At 34.3% G+C, this 23,367-nt stretch overlaps 1 protein-coding gene across 6 annotated transcripts in view; it reads left to right on the top strand.

Annotated features, from left to right (window-relative positions):
- Positions 1–2,856: 2,856 nt before the first annotated feature.
- Positions 2,857–23,367, top strand: part of ints4 (integrator complex subunit 4) — a 32,950-nt gene continuing 12,439 nt past the window's right edge. For 3 of the 6 annotated variants that reach the window (XR_012394165.1, XR_012394164.1, XM_017351982.4), the window contains exons 1-18: positions 2,857–2,951; positions 5,423–5,617; positions 8,008–8,125; positions 8,340–8,446; positions 10,217–10,426; positions 11,857–11,907; positions 12,291–12,379; positions 13,033–13,153; positions 14,337–14,408; positions 14,486–14,660; positions 15,392–15,597; positions 17,215–17,357; positions 17,449–17,564; positions 19,461–19,594; positions 19,859–20,025; positions 20,378–20,471; positions 22,683–22,763; positions 23,280–23,367. The exon at positions 23,280–23,367 is cut by the window's right edge and continues 43 nt beyond it. Coding sequence is in view for 2 of the 6 variants with exons in the window: in XM_017351982.4 (XP_017207471.1) it covers positions 2,898–2,951; positions 5,423–5,617; positions 8,008–8,125; positions 8,340–8,446; positions 10,217–10,426; positions 11,857–11,907; positions 12,291–12,379; positions 13,033–13,153; positions 14,337–14,408; positions 14,486–14,660; positions 15,392–15,597; positions 17,215–17,357; positions 17,449–17,564; positions 19,461–19,594; positions 19,859–20,025; positions 20,378–20,471; positions 22,683–22,763; positions 23,280–23,367 (2,221 nt within the window). In the remaining 4 variants the exon portion in view is untranslated. Of the gene's footprint in view, positions 2,952–5,419; positions 5,618–8,007; positions 8,126–8,339; positions 8,447–10,216; positions 10,427–11,856; positions 11,908–12,290; positions 12,380–13,032; positions 13,154–14,336; positions 14,409–14,485; positions 14,661–15,391; positions 15,598–17,214; positions 17,358–17,448; positions 17,565–19,460; positions 19,595–19,858; positions 20,026–20,377; positions 20,472–22,682; positions 22,764–23,279 lie in introns of all 6 variants that reach the window. The other 3 variants (XR_012394163.1, XR_012394162.1, XM_009293374.5) reach the window with 1 other exon arrangement.

Here is a 23,367-nt window from a genome sequence, read left to right as displayed (position 1 = left end):
TCTATATAAATAAGGTCTAATAAACAATCTGATGGGTGTTTTGAGCTGAAACTTGACACACATTCTGGAGACACAAAAGACTTGTCTTAAATCTTGAAAAAGAGGTAAAATAGTTGTCCTTTAAAGAAAATTACAGGAATAAACCTTTTAGTAAAGATAAGTATTATTCTGGCTAAGATTAGTGTATTATTGACCAATCATCTGATTGTGGTTATATGATCTAATTGCAATTATTTGAGATTATAATGATAGTAAAGCTTAAAGTTCATTTAACATTTTTTTGCTATTCGAATAATAAAAATTTACGCAGATAAACAAATGCAGCCATAGAATACATGAATACTAATGTTTCTAGTGTATTTTTCTATATATTTATTTCTTCACATTTATGGAATGTGTAAAGTAATGTAATGTGTATTTATATAGCGCATTTATTGTGTATGGCCATACACCCAAAGTGCACACCACCACCAGTGTGCAGCATCCACTTGGCAGTCACAGGACAACGGTGCCAGTGCGCTCACCAGATATAGGTGGAGTGGAGAAACAGTGATAGAGCCAATTTGGTGGATGGGGATGATTGGGAGCCATTATGATTAAGGGCCGAGAGATTATTTGGTCTGGACACTGGGGTTACACCCCTACTCTTTATGAAAAGTGCTATGGGATTTTTAATGACCACAGAGAGTCAGGACCTCGCTTTAACGTCTCATCCAAAACTCAGCACCCAATGACAGTATAGCGTCCCCTTCACTATACTGGGGCATTAGGACTTACACAAACCACAGGTTGAGCGCCCCCTGCTGCCCTCACTAACACCACTTCCAAAAGCAACCTAGTTATCCCAAATGGTCTCCCATCCAGGTACTGACCAGGCTCAGCCCTGCTTATCTTCAGTGAGTAATCGTCTAGGGCTGGAAATACACTTGCACTCTTGCATACAAGGTTTATTAAAGCATTATGATTTATTTTACTTCATTCAATTTCAGCTAAATTTAAAAGAAATAGTGTTATTATTAGTCTGCATTTGATACTATTAGGAATGTGTTTTGAATAAAATATTAGTGTTATGCTTTTTGTTAGGCATAAAGTACATCATGGAGGTTGAGATCTCAGAATGTGAGTCTGTGTTATTTAGCGGTTGTTATTTTGGGAAAACATACCCTGAAATGTCACAACTGACCAATCAGAAGTGAGTATTCCAGACAGCTGTGTAATAAAAACTAGTAATAAAAAAGTCTTAGTAATGATAATTTAATACAGTTAAAGTCAGAATTATTAGCCCTCCTGTGTATTTTTTCCCCCAATTTCTGTTTAACCTTGGCAGATTTTTTTACCAACACATTTTTTAATCATAATAGTTTTAATAACTCATTTCTAATAACTGATTTATTTTATCTTTGTCATGATGACAGTAAATAATATTTGACTAGATATTTTTCAAGACACTTCTATACAGCTTAAAGTGACATTTAAAGGCTTAACTAGGTTAATCAGGTTAACTAGGCAGGTTATGGTAATTAGGCAAGTTCTTGTTAACCGATGGTTTGTTCTGTAGACTATTGAAAAAATATATAGCTTAAAGAGGCTAATAAGTTTTACCTTAAAATGGTGTTTAAAAAATTAAAACTGCTTTTATTCTAGCCGAAATAAAACAAATAAGACTTTTTTTAGAAGAATAAGTATTATCAGACATACTGTGAACATGTCTTTGCTCTGTTAAACATCATTTGGGAAATATTTAAAAAAGAAAAGATTCAAAGGGGGCTAATAATTCTGACTTCAACTGTATATACTGTGTGTAATGTGTAACATTTCAACATGTATTTGCCAGATGCTAGCATCCAAAATCTATTTCCCTCCATTCAGAATTTACGTGATCTGTTCATGAATGCCCAATGTGTTTTTATAAGAAATATAATTAATAGCGGACTTAAAATATTATATTATTATTGCTATAATTTGTGCCATATATGTATAATTTGTCTGTACAGTTTTGTCTGTACTTATTGTCAGCTTTACTTTGTTAATTGATCAATAAAGGTGCAAATTATGTTAAGAAAATTATTTGCCATATCCAGCAGTTTTAGTATCATTCATTTATTCATTCATTCATTCATTCATTCATTCATTTTCCTTCCAGCTTAGTCCCTTTATTTATCAGGGGTCCATTGCGGAATGAACCGCCAACTTATCCAGCATATGTTTTACAAAGCGGATGCCCTTCCAGCTGCAACCCATCACTGGGAAATATCCACACACACTCATTCACACACATACACTACGGCCACTTTAGCCTACCCAATTCACCTGTACCGCATGCCTTTGGACTTGTGGGGGAAACTAGAGCATCAGGAGGAAACCCAAGCCAACACAAGGAGAACATGCGAACTCCACACAGAAATGCCAACTGGGACTCGAACCAGCAACCTTCTTGATGTGAGGCGATTGTGCTACCCACTAAATCTCTAGCTGCGCGTAGAGCTTTACGTTTGGCCCACAGCTCTCAATCAAGCTTGGATTTTGGCCCTTCATAAGAAAAAGTTTGCGCTTAAATATTATACTTCTCACAACAATATTTAAATATCTGTGCAATGTAAAAGTCTATTTTGTTCCTATTGGCCTAATTTTGATGTGGATTCCACACTCATTTGCGTGACAAGGAGTAAACAATGGTTTACCGTATGCTATTTCCATGTACTCAAGTCTTATTATTTAACTAGCCAATGATTTTGATAATATGGCGCCTTTAAAAGCTTTTAAAACTGTGCTATTGTATTTTCTGAACTCTTCCGTCCATGTAGTGTCGCTGTACTCCTGCAAAACTCTGCGGCCGACAAACCGCGCATGCGCGAAGAAGAGCAGAAGCGCAGCCGTGTTGAAGGATAAACACAGCGATGGCAGCTCATCTGAAGAAACGAGTTTATGAAGAATTCTCTAAAGTTTCTCAGGTGAACTTATAAACATGACATATACTGATTTATAATGTCGTATTATATTTTTTTCTGGTTACGTTAATATAATTGTAGTTTATTGGAATGAATGTGAAACAGCTAGCCCTTGGCCCTTGGCTAGCTTGAGTGTGATTGTTGATGTACGTTAACCGTTATTATTGTGTCGTTAACTATTTAATCCATTAATGTTAAATGGTTTCATTCAAAGTGTGTTTTAGTCTGGTGATAGAGGATTTGTTTGTGTAAAAGCACTTACATTTGTGTTTATTTTATTCGAAGTTTGCACTTAATGTTACATTTCCTTGTCACTTTAATTTTCATTTATTTTAATGACTTCCCAGTGATGGGTTGCAGCTGGAAGGGCATTTGCTGTGTAAAACACATGCTCGATAAGTTGGCGGTTCATTCCGCTGTGACGACCTCTAATGAATAAAGGGACCAAGCAGAAAGAGAATGAATGAATGACTTCTCATTTCCAGAAACTGTTCTTTATGGGTTAAAGTATTAAAAAGCTTTTAGCACAATACTTGTAATTCTAGGTCTTTATTAACGCAAATATTTTCGTATTTGTTCTTATTAAGGCATATTTAGAATATTACAGAACTTATCACGTTGTTATTGTTCTTTTAGTGCAGCGGTGCCCAAACTTTTTCTTACAAAGGCCAAAAACCAAACTTGATTGAGGCTTGTGGACCAAAGGCAAATATAGTTTCCATGGCTAATTTCCTAATTTATTAAATAATGTTTAACAATGACTAGAAAACATTGCTTTATATTTACTAATACTTTATTTTATTTTTTTACTTGCTTTTATTTTATTTTGTAATAAACGTATTACAGTAAAAACAAAATAATCTTAATTTCTAATAAAATTACACCAGTTGTTGCATTGATTTGCTCACTAATGTCTTCTGCATAGTACTCAATCTGTTTATTGACAGTATATATATATATATATATATATATATATATATATATATATATATATATATATATATATATATATCAGATTAATATACAACATTTAAATAAAAAAAATTGTAGCTCAGCAATAAAACGTTTACATCAAATTAAAAATTGTGTTAAAGGCACTCGACCTAACCCTCTCCATCAGTCTCACTTTCTTCTTTGGTTTGATGGTGGGCCAAATCAAAGGTTACAATGGGCCAACTTTGGCCTGCCAGTCCTACTTTTGGCATCTCTGTTAGGGATTGTGCTGGTCCTAAAAAGGCGATTTAGAGCACAGTCAGGGGAAATATATATATATTTTTTTGCTTGCACTTCAAAACCAATTTCCTAAATATTTTGTTTTACAACTGACATATAAAAACATCTTCAAATAAATGTGCAGTTGATTAACTTAAATAACTAGTCTTGTTTTTTGAGAAAAAGTGTTTTTATTGAAATAATGATACACGTTTATGTTTACCACAAGAAGCAAAACACTGCAAAAATTTATTTATTTTTTTGCTTGTTTCTTGTCCAAATATCTACAATTTTTCTAAGACAACCAAATCACAATGTCTGTTTTCAAGAAATATTGAGTCAAAATTAAGTGAGTTTTTCTTAAAAAAAAAGCAAAAGCAAAATAATCTTATGTCAAAAGGAAAAAACTAGATTATTTTGATTGTTTTAAAATAACCCTCACTAAATTTTGACTCATTATTTCTAAAAACATGGCAGTATTTTTTGCTTGTCTAGAAAATGCTTCTAGATTTAAGTATTTGTAAATATTTGAACTAGAAACAGGACAAAAAAATAATATTAAAATTTAATTTAAGATTTAGTTTAGTTTGTTTTAATCACAGTCTCTCTTTGTTTTTTATTAATTTAAACATAAAACAAGACTTCTAATGTACTTGTCTTTTACAAGTAAATGTATTTTGATTGTAGATTCTTTCTTTATAAAAAGTTTTCTTTAAAAGTTAAACCCAAAAACAATAAGGCAACAGCAATATCTTTATGTTTTATTTATATATGTATTTTTATATTGTTGTGTTTGGAAGCAGAGTCATTCAAGCTTTATCATTCAAGCATTATTTATTAATTTCTGTGCAACCTAAATTCGATGCAGTGGACATCAGCACAACGGTGTATCAGTCCTCGCCACTGTCGCCACGGGCTTGCTTGGTTTGGGATTTGTGGAGCTGCGCATGGATAGATTTGCTTATAAGTGTTTGGACTTTCAGCAGTGAAAATTAAACATTGTAAAAGTGCTATAGAAATAAAGATGACTTGAATTGAACTGAACTTTACGAATTTACTAGAACTTAAGCTTCTTTGACACAATGTATATTGTAAAAGCAGTATAGAAATAAAGATGAATTGAATTTTCAAACTCTAAAGTAATGCTATTATTGATCTAATTTACATTTAGAGAGGATATATATATGCATTGTGTTCTCCTAAGATTACTCATTATTTCCTTTTGTTAATTAAAAATCCTGTGATGTTCTGTTTTTCAGCAGGTGACTCTTGAGGAGGTTCCTTCAAAGAAGCTTCGGCTGACCAAACCCAGTAAATCTGCAGCTCTTCACATTGACCTGTGTAAAGCCACCAACCCCACAGACGCCCTGCAGTACCTGCTGAGTTTTGCACGCAAACCTGTGGAGGCTGAGAGCGTGGAGGGAGTGGTGCGCATACTGCTCGAGCACTATTATAAGGTATTAGAATCAAAAACACTCAAACATGCAAATTTATCTTCCTCGATATTAACATTACAGTGACCCTGTTATGCTTTTTTTTTTTAAATATATTTGTTATATTTCAGTATGTTATTCAATTTATTATATATTTGTAGCATGAGATGTAGCTGTTAAAAGTTTTAAAAATCATAGTGTAGACTTAATTAAAAAGTTACTTCAAAAAAGCAATTTATTACTAGTTATGTCATAAAAATTCTATTTTAATTACTTTTCCAACTACTTCACTCAATGCTACTTACAATTTATATAACTTTTCAATGCATAGGCAATAGAAATGAAATGTAGTTCTTTGAGTTTGAGTCAAACTGGGTGGTTTATTACAAATTTTTATACCTAAATAAGAAAGTTAATCATCGTATGTAACAAAGCATGAAATGTTTGGAGGAAATTACATTATATTTTATGCATATCATTATCCTATATATATATATATATATATAGGATAATGATATGCATAAAATATAATGTAAAATATAATATATATATATATATTTTTTTTAAGTAATTGTAAGATATGCAATTGACAAATGTAACCTTTTTATTTGAAGATTTGAATTATTATAGAAAATATCTGAGTAGCTATATATGTATATACCAGTGCTTCTTACACAAATGCTGCGTCCGAAACAGCATACTTTCATACTATATAGTACGCTAAAATCAGTATGCGAGCCGAGTAGTACGTCCGAATTCATAGAATTCGAAAATCTGTATGCAAAAAGTACCCGGATGACTTGCTACTTCCGACGAGATTCTGGAGTGCGCATCCCATGCATGCTGCGCTATCCCATGATGCCCCGCAAGAGAATTCATGAATGAGAGTAAAGCGATGCAACTGATGCAGGTAGGTCACGTGACTATGACAAAATTGTGGATGTAGTACGTCCGAATTCCATTCATACTTTTTACATTCATACTGTATAGAACGTACTTTTCTAACGGCTGAGTAGTACGTTTAAATTCAGATGCAGTACCTACTGAGTAGTAGGCGGTTTCGGACGCAGCCATAGACTTTACTTTGGCGGGCCGCCCAGGTATATTAACGGTCAGCTAAGTATATTTGATTTATTTTTTGGATATAACTGTCAACAACGCTCTGCACAGACCCACATCGATGCGCCTTTTTAAGGCTTAAAAATGTGTCCGGCCACTCTGGCTGTTTTTTTCTTCTAAATCTTCTAAAATGTCTCTTTTGCTTTCTAAAGTTGTTGCGTTTTTGCATTACTCTTTTATTAAAGACTACTTTCTGCTTGGATTTACAGCTGACAGTGAGCACAGTCGCCAGACTGAGAAAAAAGTAAATAATAGATTCTTTAATCTAAAACTACATACTCAGAGAGGACAAAATAACATGTAAACTGGCTGCAAAATATAAAAAAAAAATTGAATATTTTAGCAGAAATGCTCGATCAACATTTGTCTTTTTTAAATACACTTAGATTACGATGTACTTACTCTACACTTTTTATTCTAGTTATTAATTAATTATTAATAATGATCCATTTTAGAGAATTTGTCTATTTAAATTTTTTATTCTGTCATTTATTCTCATTTGCTGTATATGTTATTAATTTGATGAATGCTTTGGCAATTAATGTCATGCCAATAAAGCAACCTGAACTTATGTGCCTGGGGTAAAGCATGTGTTTTAATCTGGCTACCACCTCAAGTATATTACAAACCTGTGGCAAGTAGACATGGGTCGGTATAAGATTCTGATGGTATGATAACCTTGGATATAAATATCACGGTTTCACGGTATTGAGATTATTGCTCTAAAATATATATTTTTTAAATGTCTGGGTAAAAAACAAACCTTTTCCCCTTAGTACACAATGTATTTTAATTTAGGAAACATTTAAAATATTTTGGAGCAGTAAACATGTCAGGCTTAGGAATTCAAATGAATTATTGATTTCTGCTGTCTTCATTTGTTTAAAAAATACAGCCTTTTTTTTACAATTTAAAACGGCACATTTGGTGATCTTTACTGCTAAAGATACTGCTGTCCTAAAAAACAAAAAAAATGTAAATAAAAAAATCTCACTCATACCTTAGGAAAGGTATAGCAGAACATTTTGGCGGTTTTAAAACCTTGACTTTTCCAAGCCGTGGTATACCTTGAACACCGTTATTGTCCCATGCCCAGTGGGACACACTGTATATATACACATACACACATAATATTTGTTTGATTGTTAAAATGCATAATTATTTTGCACAATATTTGTATATAACAAAAAAATTTAATGGTTTTGCTTCTCTGAATTGATTTATACAAAACTTTTGAATTTATCTGCAGTATTAAAGGCAAGTACATTATAGTTCTGTTTTAATGTGGTCTACAGGAGTCTGATAACTCGGTGAGGCTCAAGATCGCATCTTTACTGGGTTTATTATCCAAAACACAAGGCTTTGCTTCAGACTGCATAGTGGATGATGCTATTAACACACTGAACACTGAAAGTAAGTGTAAAATCCTTTCATATTTAGTTTAAAGCCGCAGGAAAATAATATATATGTGTTGCTAAAAACAAAAATCATGTAAATTTTTGTCTCATACATTTATCTTATATTGAATCCTGAATATAATGTAAGCATGTAGACTATGCTTCTCTAGTAAGCATAGATTAGTTAACATTAATTATATGTGAAAAAGTTTTTTTTTGTGCTGTTTTAGAGTCTCATCAGGTTCTGGCGCAGCTTCTGGACACTTTGCTGATCATCGGTACTCAACTCCCAGACAAGACTGCTGTCATTCAGAGGCTCATAGATGTAGCGTGCAAGGTGAATGCGATAACTAAGAGGATTTTTATTCTTAATATACTGCAAAATGCAAATGCTGATACTGATTTTTTAAAAAGGATAGTTCACGCAAAAATTTAAATTGACTCTTCCTCAAGGGGTTTCAATCCTTTCCGAGTTTCTTTATTCTGTTTAAAACTAAATAAGATGTTTTGAAAAAACTGAAAACCTGTAACCATTGACTTCCATAGATGGAAAATAAAATACTAAGGAAGTCAGTGGTTACAGGTTTTTGCATGGTTCAAAATATCGCTTTTGTGTTTAGCGTAAGAAATAGATTATTACGTTTTAAACTAGAAAAGGTTGAGTAAATTTTGAGCTGAACTACACCTTTAACATTTTAAATATTTTTATTCATATTGCTATGAAACAGAATCAGGATTTATAAAGTTGTTCTACGATTTAAGCTTCTTTTTCTGAGTGCTTTCTATTTGTGTTTTGGAAATTTTTCCGAATTTGTATATTTCCATATACACTTACCGGCCACTTTATTAGGCACACTTACTAGTACTGGGTTGGATCCCTTTTACCTTCAGAACTGCCTTAATCCTTCATGGCATAGATTTAACAAAGGCACTGGAAATATTACTCAGAGATTTTGGTCCAAGCACCTGTTGCTGCAGATTTGTCGGCTGTACATCCATGATGCGAATTTGAGTTACTGTTGACATTCTATCAGCTCCAGCCAGTCCTCTGACCTCTGCCATCAACAAGGCATTTGCGCCCACAAAACTGCCGCTCACTGGATATTTTCTCTCTTTTGGGCCATTCTCTGTAAACCCTAGAGATAGTTGTGCGTGAAAATCCCAGTAGATCAGCAGTTTCTGAAATACTTAGAGCAGCTTATCTGGCAACAACAAACATGCCACATTCAAAGTCACTTAAATCACCTTTCTTCCCCATTCTGATGCTCATTTTAAACTCCAGCAGATCGTCTTGACCATGTCTACATGCCTAAATGCATTGAGTTGCTGCCATGTGATTGTCTGATTAGAAATGTGCGTTAACGAGCAGTTGGACAGGTGTACCAAATAAAGTGGCCAGTGAGTGCATATAACCATCTACATATGCATTGTTAAAATATAATTAGCAAAATGTAAGAAAAACATGTCAGAAATATGTTATAAAATATTTTAATTTTGTTATCCATACAATGTGTTATCAAAGTTAAATACATAATAGCATAGCGTGTTAAAATCATGTTAACATTTTAAATCAGTGAGTTTGTGTTAGCAACACATTTAAAGCATTAGCCACCTGTTAAAACATGCTACAAACATAACAGCAGTATGTTAATATGCGCTAACAACATTTAAAATTGTGCTAAAACATGTTAGCAACATGTTCATTCATGCTTGCAATGTGTTAAGCATGTTTGAAACATGTTCGCAAAAATTATTAACACTGACTGAGTATTAAAACGTGTTAGTAAAAATGCTCAGTCATGCCAACATTTTGTTAACATTGTTAAAACATTTAAGCAATGTTAACAGGAAAACACAGCAGCAGCATGTTTACATTAAAATGGGTTAGTTCATTATGTTAAAACATACACTGTCATAATTAGTACTTGCAACATCTTAAAACCTGTAAGCCATGTTAAAACATGTTATAAATGTTATGCTAGCAAGCAACACAATGCTAAATCATATTAGAAACATGAGGGCAGCGTGCTAATTCATGCTATTACAATGTTAAAACAGGCTAAAAGTTAGAAATATGTTTCTTACATTCAGTGTTTGTGTTCCTCAGCATCTGTCGAGCACTTATTTCGGGGTGAGGAATAAGTGTCTCCAGCTGCTGGGCTGTCTAGGGACGGTTGATAAGCCTCTCAGTAAAGAGACTGACACTGGAGCTGGAGCCGGAGCACAAACATCTGCTGTACGGGATGTCCTGAGTCTGATCAGCGACTATTTTCAGGATCAGGACCCTCGTGTTCGCACCGCCGCCATCAAAGCCATGGTACTAGAAGAGCTATATAGCTGCTCTATGATTTAGAATGCCAGAGAGAAAGCAAAATAAATAGTTTCCTATGTTTTTATACCTTAAACAAAATTTTAGCTTGTTATTTTTGCAATGTCATCCTCTTGCACTGCTTTAATCCCTCAACATTCAAGGGATCAAACTCAACATGTGGGACCATTTATGGTTACGTTTTTAAACTATAATATTGTAATCTAAACCTAATAGCTATTATGACAAACTATATATAATTTAAAAGCTTCAAACTTCTATTTTCCATAACTGGTGATGTTTTTTTTTTTTTGATAGATCTTACTGAGCAACAGTTACTAATTAATTTGCAACAAGGATATTCATCAGAGTAGTAAAGCATTACTTAGCTAAAGCAATCAACATGTAGAAAGATTTTAATGGTTTTTAGAGGCTAAATTCAAATCAAATGCCACCAAACGTCCCATACTACATTACAAAAATTGTTAAAAGTATGAAAAAGTACAGTTCACATTACTCAAAACAAAGGGGGCGCTCTTCTATGGTCATCAACGGAAGCTGGATGTTATCTAGTGGTCATGTCTGGTACTGCAGCCAAATAATTTTTTTTTTGAGATATCAACTTTAAATTTGGAATATAATTTATTCAGATATTTAGCCTTTTTTTTTTAAATTTTAGTCTAAAAGAGGTTTTGTAAAAATATATATATTTTTTGTGCAAAATAATAAAACATACTTTTATTGTTTTATGTTTTTTACATAAACAATTGCACCTAATGTTTTTTTTTTCCTCAAACTTTTTCACTTCAGCTACAATCTGACATCTGTCTTCTGTAAAATGAAATCAAGCTTAAAACTATGCACCAAAGCCTTGAAGATTGGCAATCTTTTAAGTCGAACATGTCATTGTCATGTGCGGGGTGACAGTTATTGTGGGTCAAATTGTGTGCATTGGTCTGGCAGACATGGACAGGATTGGCCCCGATGAAGTTTATATCTGAGAGGCCAATCTCTAAAACTTCCCTCTTCCCAATCAGTAAATTATGCCCCACAGTATCAACTATATTATGGAGAAAAGCTTTGGGTCCTTTTTTATATTAAGTGGCCTTAGCTAATATGTACTTGCGCTGAAATGAATCAGTTCTTACATTGTACTTATTGTGTAAATACACTGTTGAACATCCCTTACACGTCAACCCACCCTTAAACCTCCCCATACCAACAAACCTGTCCATAACCTTACCCATATCCCACCCCAAGACCACCAGAACTGTTCTGCAATACATTATGAACACAGTAAGTACGTTGTATTTAATTTGTAATGCAAGTACATAATAGTTAAGACCACTTAATACAAAGTGGGACCAATTTCTGTATTAAAACTGCATTTATGGACTGTTATTTTAACTTTAACTGAGTGGATTTCTTTCTCCCATCAGCTGCAGCTACATGAAAGAGGGATGAAAATTCAGCAGACTATTTATAACCAGGTCAAGACAAAATACACTTACATTACGCTACTGATCAAAAACTTGGTGTCCAAATGTGTCATCACTCCAGTCTTCAGCATCACATGGTCTTTCAATAATCATTCTAATATACTGTTTAGCTGATTAATTATCAATTAGTTGTGATGCCTCATTTTATTTTGTGGAAACCATTATACGTTTTTATGAATGATTTAATGAATATAGTTTAATTAAACACAATATATCATACATATTTAGTTTTACTGTTGCTTCAGTTTAATGCAGTTTTGCTGACTCCAGACTTTTGAACAGTTATGCATGCTTTTATTTTGAATTGCTCTATTCGTGGGATTACTAAGCTCATGTCTGATCTCTAATTTATGAATGTCTTGTCTTATGATCAGGCTTGTAAGCTCTTGAGTGATGATTATGAGCAGGTTCGTTCGGCAGCAGTGCAGATGGTTTGGGTCCTGAGCCAGCTTTATCCCGAGAGGTGGGAAATATTGCTAAAATGTTTCTGAAATGTTTTTTTATTTTTTTTTAATCTTTTTATTAACATTTTACTATTAATTACAAAACACATTGAAACACACCAACAGACAATGCCCATTTATAACAATGCAACACTAAATATTAAAAAAATAAATAAATAATAAATAAATAATTTAAAAATAATAATAATAAATAATAATCTAAAAAATAATAATAATTATTATTAATTAATTAATAAATAGAATATGTACATATATGCATAATAAAACTACTATACATATATATGTATTTATGTATATATATATATATATGTATATATATATATATATATATGTATATTTATACATAAATACACATACAGATATAAAGAGATAAAATAATATTAAAATAAAACACATAAATTTAATTATGACATACCATAACTCAAAATGCAGCTTAAAGAAGCATCAATAAGGTCTAAGTAAGGAATCCAGACTTGATGAAAAGCCTCAGTAGACATATAAAAGACACAGGTAAGAAATTCTAAGGGAATCATTTCCCTAATAATATTGTGTTTCTGAAATGTTTTTAAAGTCTGTATATTGTTTGATTATTTAGATCAAAGAAGCTCTAGAATGAAGGTTCGAACACTGATATGTCTTTGTGAATTCATAGTATTGTTCCCATCCCGTCTTCCAATGAGGAGATCCGGCTGGTGGACGACTCCTTCGGGAAGATCTGTCACATGGTCAGCGACGGCTCGTGGGTGGTCAGAGTGCAAGCTGCAAAACTGCTGGTTAGTACATAACATAACTATAATCTTAATTCCCACAGGTCATGGAGTTTCTGGAATATCATGAAGTTTTTAAAAGTCTATTCCAGACATTTTAAAGTCAGACAAATTTATATTTTTGTTGTACAAATCATAAAATATCTAGGATTACTTCCCATTTATTGAGTATATTTTTTAATTTCTCGTGAAGTGCTTTGAAATGTGCATTTTTTTAATTCAATGTTTGACATAATGAGTGAGCGGGACACAGTGTAGCCACTCCCCTTTTTTAAAGAACAGCCAATAGCGTTTTTTTATTTTATTTATCACAACTCTGCCAATGAGAGTGATTGAGCTCAAGCGCATCAAATGAAAAGCACATGAGGAGGAGGTGGGGCATGTCAGATACTAGAGAGCATTTGATTGGTCAAGATTGATTAGAAACTGAAGTATCGAGGTAATGTGAATAAAACCGTTGGTTAATTTAAGTGGAAATGACAAACTGCAAGCTTTGGATATTTATATCAGCCTTATATCTTCTAAACAGGAATTTTGTCACTGTTTTGTAGCACACTAGCTAATCGATATACTGAAACTAACATCTAAAAAACTTTATTTTAATAAATTTTAATATAACTTTAATTACTGTGTTATTATCACAGCGTTTCACGTGTTTTGCCTGTGCAGATGAGCACTTTCTGTATAATGTTATTTATTATGAAACCATACAGAAGGTGTGGCAGGAATTTTAAATGTTTCCCGGCTGACTATAATCTGAGGAACAATCTGCAGTTTCATTTAAATAATTACAAGCTCTACATCTAGATTCAGCAACTGCAGAATCACTAAACTCTGGAGAAACTGCCTTAAAATGGGTCCTTATTTTCCAATGTCCTGGTAAATCAGGACAACATCCATGTAAATCTCCAACAATCCATCTCAATAAAACTTTTAAGTTTATTTATTAATCATACTTACCAATATGGTTTTCATTTCTTCCTTACTATAGCATTGGTTTTTACAATAGCATAATTGAATTTCTGCCTTTACAATAGCATAATTGTCTTAAATTGTAACCTGCAGTTACCCTTTTATGAGTCACTGAAAGTCAGGGAAATATCAGGACGTTTTATATTTGGCTTAGAGCGGGAACCCTGTTTCTTATTCAGTAGTTCACCGCTGACTTTTTCATGCTACTTTCCCTCAGGGCTCGATGCACCAAGTCAGCCCTCACTTTCTGGAGCAAACTCTGGACAAGAAGCTGATGTCTGATCTCAGGGTATTTACACACTGACAAACATGCACAAAATACGCATTAAAGAAATGCTTTAAAATAGTTTTCTCATTAAATCTCAGAGGAAACGCACTGCTCATGAGCGAGCCAAAGAACTGTACGCTTCTGGAGAATTTTCATCCGGACGCCGGTGGGCCGACGACGCTCCCAAAGAAAAGGTCGACACTTCTGGTGTAAACCTCATCGACTCTGGAGCCTGTGGGGCTTTTGTTCATGGCCTGGAGGATGAGATGTATGGTAGGCATTTTAAAATCAGCCAATTTGATTGACCACTTTTGTTTTTTTGCACTATGCTAATTTGTATTGATATGGCCTTAAACGTCTGGCAAAGCGACCACCAATGAAAACTAGTCTTTGGGCTAATTTGGGTACATTTATATTTTTAGCGAATGTTGATAAATGTACACTGTACATTACTTAATTTTAATTAATTTTAATTTAATTTTATTTTATTTTATTTTAATTTTAATTTTATTTTATTTAAGAGGCAGTTGTGGGACAATAAGGGATCTCTTGGTGATTTCGAAAACTCTTTATTTAACTGTTAGAATTACAATGTTTCATCTATAACCTACAGAAGATAAAAAAAAATGGTAGTTAATGGTCAGATAATTGCATTAAAAAAACAACATGCTAATATTGCATGCAATGTTTGTATATTTATAAATACCTTAGAGTATAATGGTGGTCCTGAGTAACTGGCTTTGTTATTTTAGGGGTTGGGGGCTGAAAAGGTTGGGAATCTCTTCCCTAAAACTCCTTTTGTGCTCATGGCTATAATTGGTACTGAACGTGTGTGTTTGTGTGCAAAATGAATTTTTTTTTTCTTTTTTTTTTTTTATGCAATCCGCATTCAACCCTCCCACCTGATCTCAGCTAAAAACACCCCCTTTCTAAGCCCCTGAAAACAACACTGTTGATGAAGGTTTGTTTCATGACACTTATTAATTTGCTGTTGTTTTCCACAGAGGTGCGCATCGCTGCAGTCGAGGCCTTGTGTTCTTTAGCCCAGTCATCACGAAGCTTCGCAGAGAAGTGTCTGGACTTTCTGGTGGACATGTTTAATGATGAAATCGAGGAGGTGCGACTGCAGTCCATCCATGTGTTGCGGCAGATCTCCACTCACATTACCCTCAGAGAAGACCAGCTGGATACTGTCCTCGCAGTACTCGAGGTACTTCGTCCAGAAATAAATAAATAAAACAAGATGATTTGGTCCATGCTAATGCAAAAACAGTTTGATCAATGCAACAAAAAAGCCAAAGGCAATTTAGTAATTAAAATGAATTAAATCATCATTTGTGCTCTTTGTTGGGAAGTGTACAACCTCCACATTCGAAAATCAATCCTGTTATAAATGTAAACTTGTATGTAACTTATAGTTAAACAATGGTACTGTAGTTGATGTGATCAAATATAGTATTTTTAATAAGGATTTTTTTTACCCTCGCGACCCGGCCCCGGAAAAGCGGCAGAAGATGAATGAATGAATGAAAATTTTATTTTCTTTTAATAATAATAGTCATTATTATTATTATTATTATTATTATTTTTATCTCTATCATTATAAATGACTGTATTTTACATAGAATATAAAATTATTATAAACAGAAGTCTTGTCATTGATCATTTTATTTTGGTAAAATAAGCGTAATCTAGAGCAGTGTTCCTTAACTAGTGGGTCGTGGCAAGAACATTTTCAGTGGGTCGCGGAATGTTGGCCAAAAAAACAACAAAAGTTTCATTTTTAACTTAATTTGCATATATCAGACTTTTATTTTGAAATGTGCGTGCGACAACCGTACCTTTTGACATGTGAAATGTCATTTAGTTATAGCAACATAATTAAAAACCTCAGTGTGTTATATGTAGTCAGGTGCTCTCACAAGAGAGCATGAAACCTTCTGAATTAAAACGACATTTAGAAACCAAAAATCCCATTTGAAAGGACAAACCTGTGGACTGTTTTCAAAGATGACTCCAATAGCTGAGGGCATCACAAAAGTGTCTAACATCTTCATGTTAAAAACAAGAACTGGCATTCTGCCATCTTACTGTGCTTAATGTGTAGCAAAGGCCAAGAAAGCCCACACAAAAGCAGAAGAGCTTTAATTTGCTGTTTTTTTTCTGTTCATCAGGATCAGTGATAAAGTTTTATTAACAGTTCAGTTTAGTTAATGGTTTTTCTTTGTCGTTTTTACTTTGTAATATTTCTTTAACTTCATATATTTCGTTAATTACAGCAATAAAATATTGTTTATTTGTAAGTCTTGGTGATTTTCTTATGATTTATCTGTCAGTACTTGTGAATGTTAACAAATAAATACAATTTAATTATAATTCCTAAAACTATATTATAGTTCCTAAAGTTTTGGGTCGCGGCTTGATGACCATTAATGTGGGTCCCATAGCCAAACCAGTTGAGAACCACTGATCTAGAGGCCTTTGCTTTTCATATAAGCCACTTCTGATACCAAATGATCGACTAGAAGTCAAGTTATTATTTGTTGTTCCTAAAACTTGGATAGGCGACAAGCTTTTTGCTGGGTAGTTCCAATAATGTATAATTTTGATTGTTTAGTTAGTAATAATAGCAGTAATCCTATTGGAAAATAATAAAAAGTCATATTAAGCCATATTTAAATAAAACCTTTCTTTTTTTGTTGTGCAGGCATGGCCAGCCCGTTTTCTAAAATATATGGACAGCAAGCTAATTTTTAATTAGGAAAATCACAATTAGACTTGATTTCCCTCATACCCTGCCTAATATTAGGATATGAATTAATTTCAGGACTCGTCTCGGGACATTCGCGAGGCTCTGCACGAGCTGCTGTGCTACACCAATGTGTCCACTAAAGAATGCATCCAGCTGGCCCTCCTGGAGCTCCTGAAGAACCTCAGCAAATACCCCACCGACCGCAACTCCGTCTGGAAGTCAGTTTCAGTGGCTCCTCCTGTATATCCTCATTCATCCAGGCTCATTCTCAGTGTTTGTGGTTTATTTGTTTTTCTGTCTTCATCCTAGATGTCTGAAGTTTCTGGGTGCTCGACACCCGACCCTGGTGCTGCCGATTGTCCCAGAGCTACTGAGCACACATCCATATTTCGACACTCCAGAGCCGGACATGGACGACCCTGCCTGTATCCTGTGCATTACCTTAAGTGTTTATAATTAAAGTGTGGAATTTTGTCAGATTTCCTGTTATAAGTGGTTCACATAACAGAACTGAAATCTGATGCAGAATCACATAATATAACAGGGCTCAAAATTTAAAAAATTTTCTTAGTAGCACTGGTGCTTCTAACTTCAAAAATGTAGGTGCACAAGACAAAATTTAGTCGCACCCATCAAAAATAATGAGCACCGTTACTACATGTTTTATATTAGCGGATTCTATTATATATTAACACTCTAATCACAACTAACAAATAAATAAAGATCTGCATGCGCTCATCGGCCCTGCACACACTGCTTGACGTGAATGAGATGAACTGAATTAACAATAGTAACTGTGCTGTTCTCACGGGTGCTGTCTGATATTGAGATGATATTGGCATAAAACTTATTATTTGCATACGTCATCTTAATAGCAGTAACAATCTTTTCATGAGCTTCAATATTAGTTTCATCTCAGTGAATGCATGCTTTTTAGCAATGGTGAACGCGGTGTCAGTCGCACGACTGGCAGCATCTTGACGATTAAATGAAGGATTAAATAACGTTAGAACATCTTGTGCTTAAAATGTATAGATTCAGCGGCAAACACTGTTACCTGAAAACTCCATCCCACCAGCTTTACAGTGAATGCTTTAGTCCTTTTCATAGCGGACTTTAAACACTGGAAGTCTTTTACCCACTCTTCGAAAAGTGTAAATGCTGGATTGACGTTCATTACATGATCACTGATCAGATTATTTGTAATTTTAGGTGGTTTCTAAAGCTAAATCTGTCAGTGTTGTTTTCATTCTCTCGTATCCAGACCTTTACATTTTCGCAGCTGTAGCTCCCTGTCATAGGAACTGAGTGATTGACAGCTGATATTAACCAATCCATTAGCGTTCTGTTGTAGTGCAGAGGGCCAATAAGAAGAGCTTGAAGGTGGGGCAAGCATTGCGGGGTTTGCTTACTGCAGCAAGTTGACATGTCAACAATTTTAAACCATTCCTGAGCGCTGCGTTTGGTGTTTTAGGTGCAAAGATGCTTAATGTGTGAATGTCTCCTAATTCCGCAAATGTGGTGAACATTTTGCTGTAAAAACCGGTCGCATGACAACAATTTTATACACTCGCACTAATGCACCCAAATATATTTTGAGGTCGCATAGATAAAATTTCGAACGCATATGCGACCAAAACGGTCAAATAAGATGACCGTAACAAAAGCCCTGTATAAGATTAGAAAGTACAAAATACAAAGTTCACTTTTAAATTTAAAGATATAAAAAGATTATCACATATACATAGTCAGGTCAGAATTATTAGTCCTCTTTTAATTTTTTTTTTTCAAATAATAATTAAATAATTAATGGTCAAGGGGTTGGAGGTTGATTGCATAGATTGTGTTAGTAGTGTGTTGTCCACACTGTTGCACAGATCTATTATACTGATACTGATTATTTTTCCCCACCTGTTTACATTCACGCACATAATCAGCATTATGTAAATTATGTAAAAGACTCCGCCTTCTTTTGGAAGGGGGTGGGGATCAAAAGCAGGTCATTTGCATTTAAAGAGACTGAAAAATATTATTTTTCCTTCCACCCAAAAGCATTTGCATACATTTATAGCACAATAAATGATAAATTAGGTATTTCGATATGAAAGAACTTGCATCTTAAACATAATAAGACACCTTTAATAAGTGACAATTTATGCATTCAGTGCATTTGCATTGAATATTTTTTTTTGGAATATTTATAGTTTATAATATTTATTTAGATTATTTCAAACATCTAATATAGATGAGATAAAAATAATAAATAAATAAATGTGATTTTGATATTTATATGTTAATTTTCCTTATCTGGGTTTATTCAGACATCGCTGTTTTAGTTCTGGTCTTCAACGCAGCCCAATCCTGCCCCACGATGCCTGCCCTGTTCTCAGATCACACGTTTCGGCACTACGCCTACTTGCGGGACAGCTTATCCCACCTCGTACCACACCTCAGGGTGAGAAACATACCTTACATACAGCTTTTATTTTTATATACGAATAATATGCTCTCATGTTCATAAGTCTGGCCTCAGAAAGATTTTTTTGTTCTTCAATTATGCATCAAATTGATCAAAAAAAAGATTTATAATGTTACAAGTTATTCATTAAAAGAGTTCTTAACTTCATCAATGATTCCACAACAATATGAAGCAATTATTGAATAAATTCATCATTTCTAGAATGATCTTCCATGTCTTTGCTGTCTCTCTCTCTGTCAGCTGCCGGGCAGAAAGCAGACGGCTAGTTCAGGTGTGGAGGCGTCTGGTGTGGGTTCAGGCAGTCTGGAGTCGGCAAAGAACTTCCTCCAGGACAGCCTGGTCCGGGTCAGCGCTCTACAAAACCTAGAAACACCTGGTGCTCAGGATCTGCTGGAGTTTACTATCAGGTATTTTTTAAAATTGCAATATTTGTCGGTGTAATAGTCTAGTGGTTAGCAAACTGACATATGGTGCAGTAGCACTTCAGGGCGTCCCGAGTTTAAATCCTGGCTCGAGGACATTTCCTGTTCCTACCCCCTCTCTCTTTCCCACTTTGCTTCCTGTCTGAAATACTGTCCTATGCACTAATAAAGGCCAAAAATAAATCTTAAAAAAAAATTGCAATATTTAATATTTTGTTGTGTTTTTTTGTTCAAATTGATGGTCAGCAGAATAGCTTTCCTTCAAAAACATTAAAAAATCGTACTGAATCCAAATTTAATAAAGTATATGTTAAGATGAATTTTTTTACTTATGCAGAGATCTGCTGCGGCTGGGAGAGCTGCAGACTGAGTTGGCTGGATCTGCAGATTTCTGTGCCACATACCTGCGCTGCCAACTACTGCTAACTAAGGTGAATACAAGCATACTACACTACACAGAATCTAATACTGCATTAGTACTACTACTGTGTTCTAAGCTAAATATAACATAGCATAGCATAACATGACTATGATTATAACAGGGTGTCCATGCATCCTTAAGAAGATTTAAATTCCATAGTATAAAAAAGGCCTTAATTAGTCTTTAAAAAAATCTTTAAAAGTTTTAAAAATTGATAAATCAATTATGAGAAAATGAAGGCCCTTAAAAGGTACTAAAAAGTCTTAATCAGGTTTTACGAGGTCTTAAATTTAGTTTGACTCCAAAAAAAGCATAAATACTCTGTAAAACCCAACAGTCAACTTTATCAAATGAAATGAGTGTAGTTAACCCAAAATTGACTGAAAGTAAATTAAAGTTAAAGTTTTACTTATTTGAATTTTGAACTGTTAAGTGTTGAAGGTAATGATTTAATTAAATACCTCATTACCTTAACTTAAATAGAGTCAGTTGACAGGACTCATTTGTCCATTTAGTTTTTAACTCAAATGGTTTGCAGCAATTGGTTTCCTCAAAACTTGAATGTCCTCGGTTTGCCTTAAACCAACTGAGAACTGTAAAGCCATGTAAGTTGAGTTCTCTTCATTTATTGGGTTTTTCTATGCTCAAATTGCTTTGTTTAATCAAATGGATTAAGTTCACAGTACTCATTAGAATTAGTTAAATGGTTTGTTGCAATCGGTTTCCTCAAAAGGTTTGAGTTAATATTAACTGCGGCGTGCTAAATCAATTTAATTGGTTCAGGCTGATTATCTTTCGGATTGCTGCATATATCCTGTTAAATCTGCGTTTCAGAGGGCTAAAAAAATGCAATCGATCTGACCCCGTAATGAAGATTTTTAGTTCACTGGGCTTTCGCTCTTTATTAGCTTATGACCTCTGCTCAACCTGTACATTATCAGATATGCACAAACTGATCAGCCCAGGACTGGAATTGGATGATATTTGGCATGACAGGTGAACCTCATCTGGCCAATTTTAGCCAGCCTATTCTGGTTTACAGCAGCACAGTATACAATGAAGATTAATAAGGATGGTAATTATTTGTTGTTTTTTATGCAAATTTAGTGCCATGAATTGGTCTTACATTTTTTTTTTGTGGTATTAATAAGGTCTTAAAAAGTCTTAAATATAACTCTTAGAAACTGCAGATACCCTGTATTAACACAACTATAATTGCATGCATAGTTCTGTAGTTTATATAACAAGGTTAAATTATGGTGATAATAAATTACAAAAAAGTTCCATTACATCACAGGTGTCAAAGCCAGATCCTGGAGGGCCGCAGCTCTGCTATGTTTACTTCCAACTCTGCTTCAACACACTTACCTGTAGGTTTAAGCAAGCCTGTAGGACTCATTTAGTTTGATCAGGTTTGTTTAATTAGGGTTGAAACTAAACTGTGCAGAGCTGCGGCCCTCCAGGAACTGGCTTTGACACCTGTGCATTAAATCCAGTACATCAATTCAGTTACATTTTTAAATACTTAAAAAACTCCCCTTTAACGTCTAAGAGTATTTCACAATATTACTGCTGTTTGAAATGTGAATCATATGTCAGAACTAATTTCAGATTAAGTTATTGTAGCCCTTTTAAATAAAAGTATTACTTTAAAAACCAAAACAAAACTAATAAGCTCCACAATATTAAAAATGGTTAAAATCATATTTTTGAATGACCTTGTGGCACTGAAGACTGTAGAAATGATCCTGGAAATGCAGCTTTGCATAATAATGATAAATCACTAAATATTCATTCATTAATTTTCCTTCGGCTTAGTCCCTTTATTCATCAGAGGTCGCCACAGTGGACTGAACCACCAACTTATCCAGCATATGTTTTACACAGCGGATGCCCTTCCAGCTGCAACCCAGTACTGGGAAACATTCATACACACACTCACATTCACACATACACTCATACACTATGGCCAATTTAGTTTATTCAATTCACCTATGGCACATACTGTAGGAAACCCACACTAACAAAGGGAGAACATGCAAACTCCTCATAGAAATTCCAACTGACCCAGCCGGGACTCGATCCAGCGACCTTCTTGCTGTAATTTTGACATGATAATACCATTTCACAATTTAAAGCTGTATTTTTGGTCATATAAATGCATTCATTGTGAGCATAAGTTGACTATACATCATTTTTTGTCCATTTTGTTCAATCCCAGGCTCTTCAGGAGAAGTTATGGACCATGGCTGTTCCTCTCTGTCTGAAACAGAACGCCAAAGTTTCAACAGCCACTCGACAGGTTTGTCCTACAGAAATTAATTTAAAAGGGGACCTTTTATGCAACAATATGTGTGAATATAACCACCTTTAATGATAAAAATGTGTTAATTTAATTTTATTTTAATTACACTTGATGTAAACAGTCTGCAGAAACACTTCGATGGACATTCTCCCTTTGTACATGTTATCAGAGGGGGAAAGCCCCGCCCACTAGGGACCCTCTCTCCCTCATTAGCATAGTACGTTAGTCTTGTTTTTTAATTTGTTACTATGCTGATGCACAGTCATTTGTAGCTTCGCCCTCTTTTGTAAAGAGCACAATCTCATTTAAATTTAAAGCGACAGTCACCAAAACGCCACAATTAGGATTAAAGGATTAAATTAGGAAACTTCACATACACACTCTATGGATGGACATCACAGACTTATTCGACATCTTGTCAGAAGGGGTATAATAGGTCTCCTTTAAGCACACACACCAAATAATTGTCTACCGGTGCATCATTGTTAAGAATTGAATTGTGGTGTACGACAGATCCTGGATGAGACCTATAAGCTGGAGTTCCTGTACAGCGGTCTAGAGACGCAGCAGATCGCCACCATTCACAACGTCCGGCTGCAAG

This window comes from Danio rerio, chromosome 18 (assembly GCF_049306965.1).
Source record: "Danio rerio strain Tuebingen ecotype United States chromosome 18, GRCz12tu, whole genome shotgun sequence".
NCBI classification, from domain to species: Eukaryota; Metazoa; Chordata; class Actinopteri; order Cypriniformes; family Danionidae; genus Danio; species Danio rerio.
The sequence above is the reverse complement of the archived record's forward strand: the minus strand, read 5'-3'. Positions and strand labels throughout refer to the sequence as shown.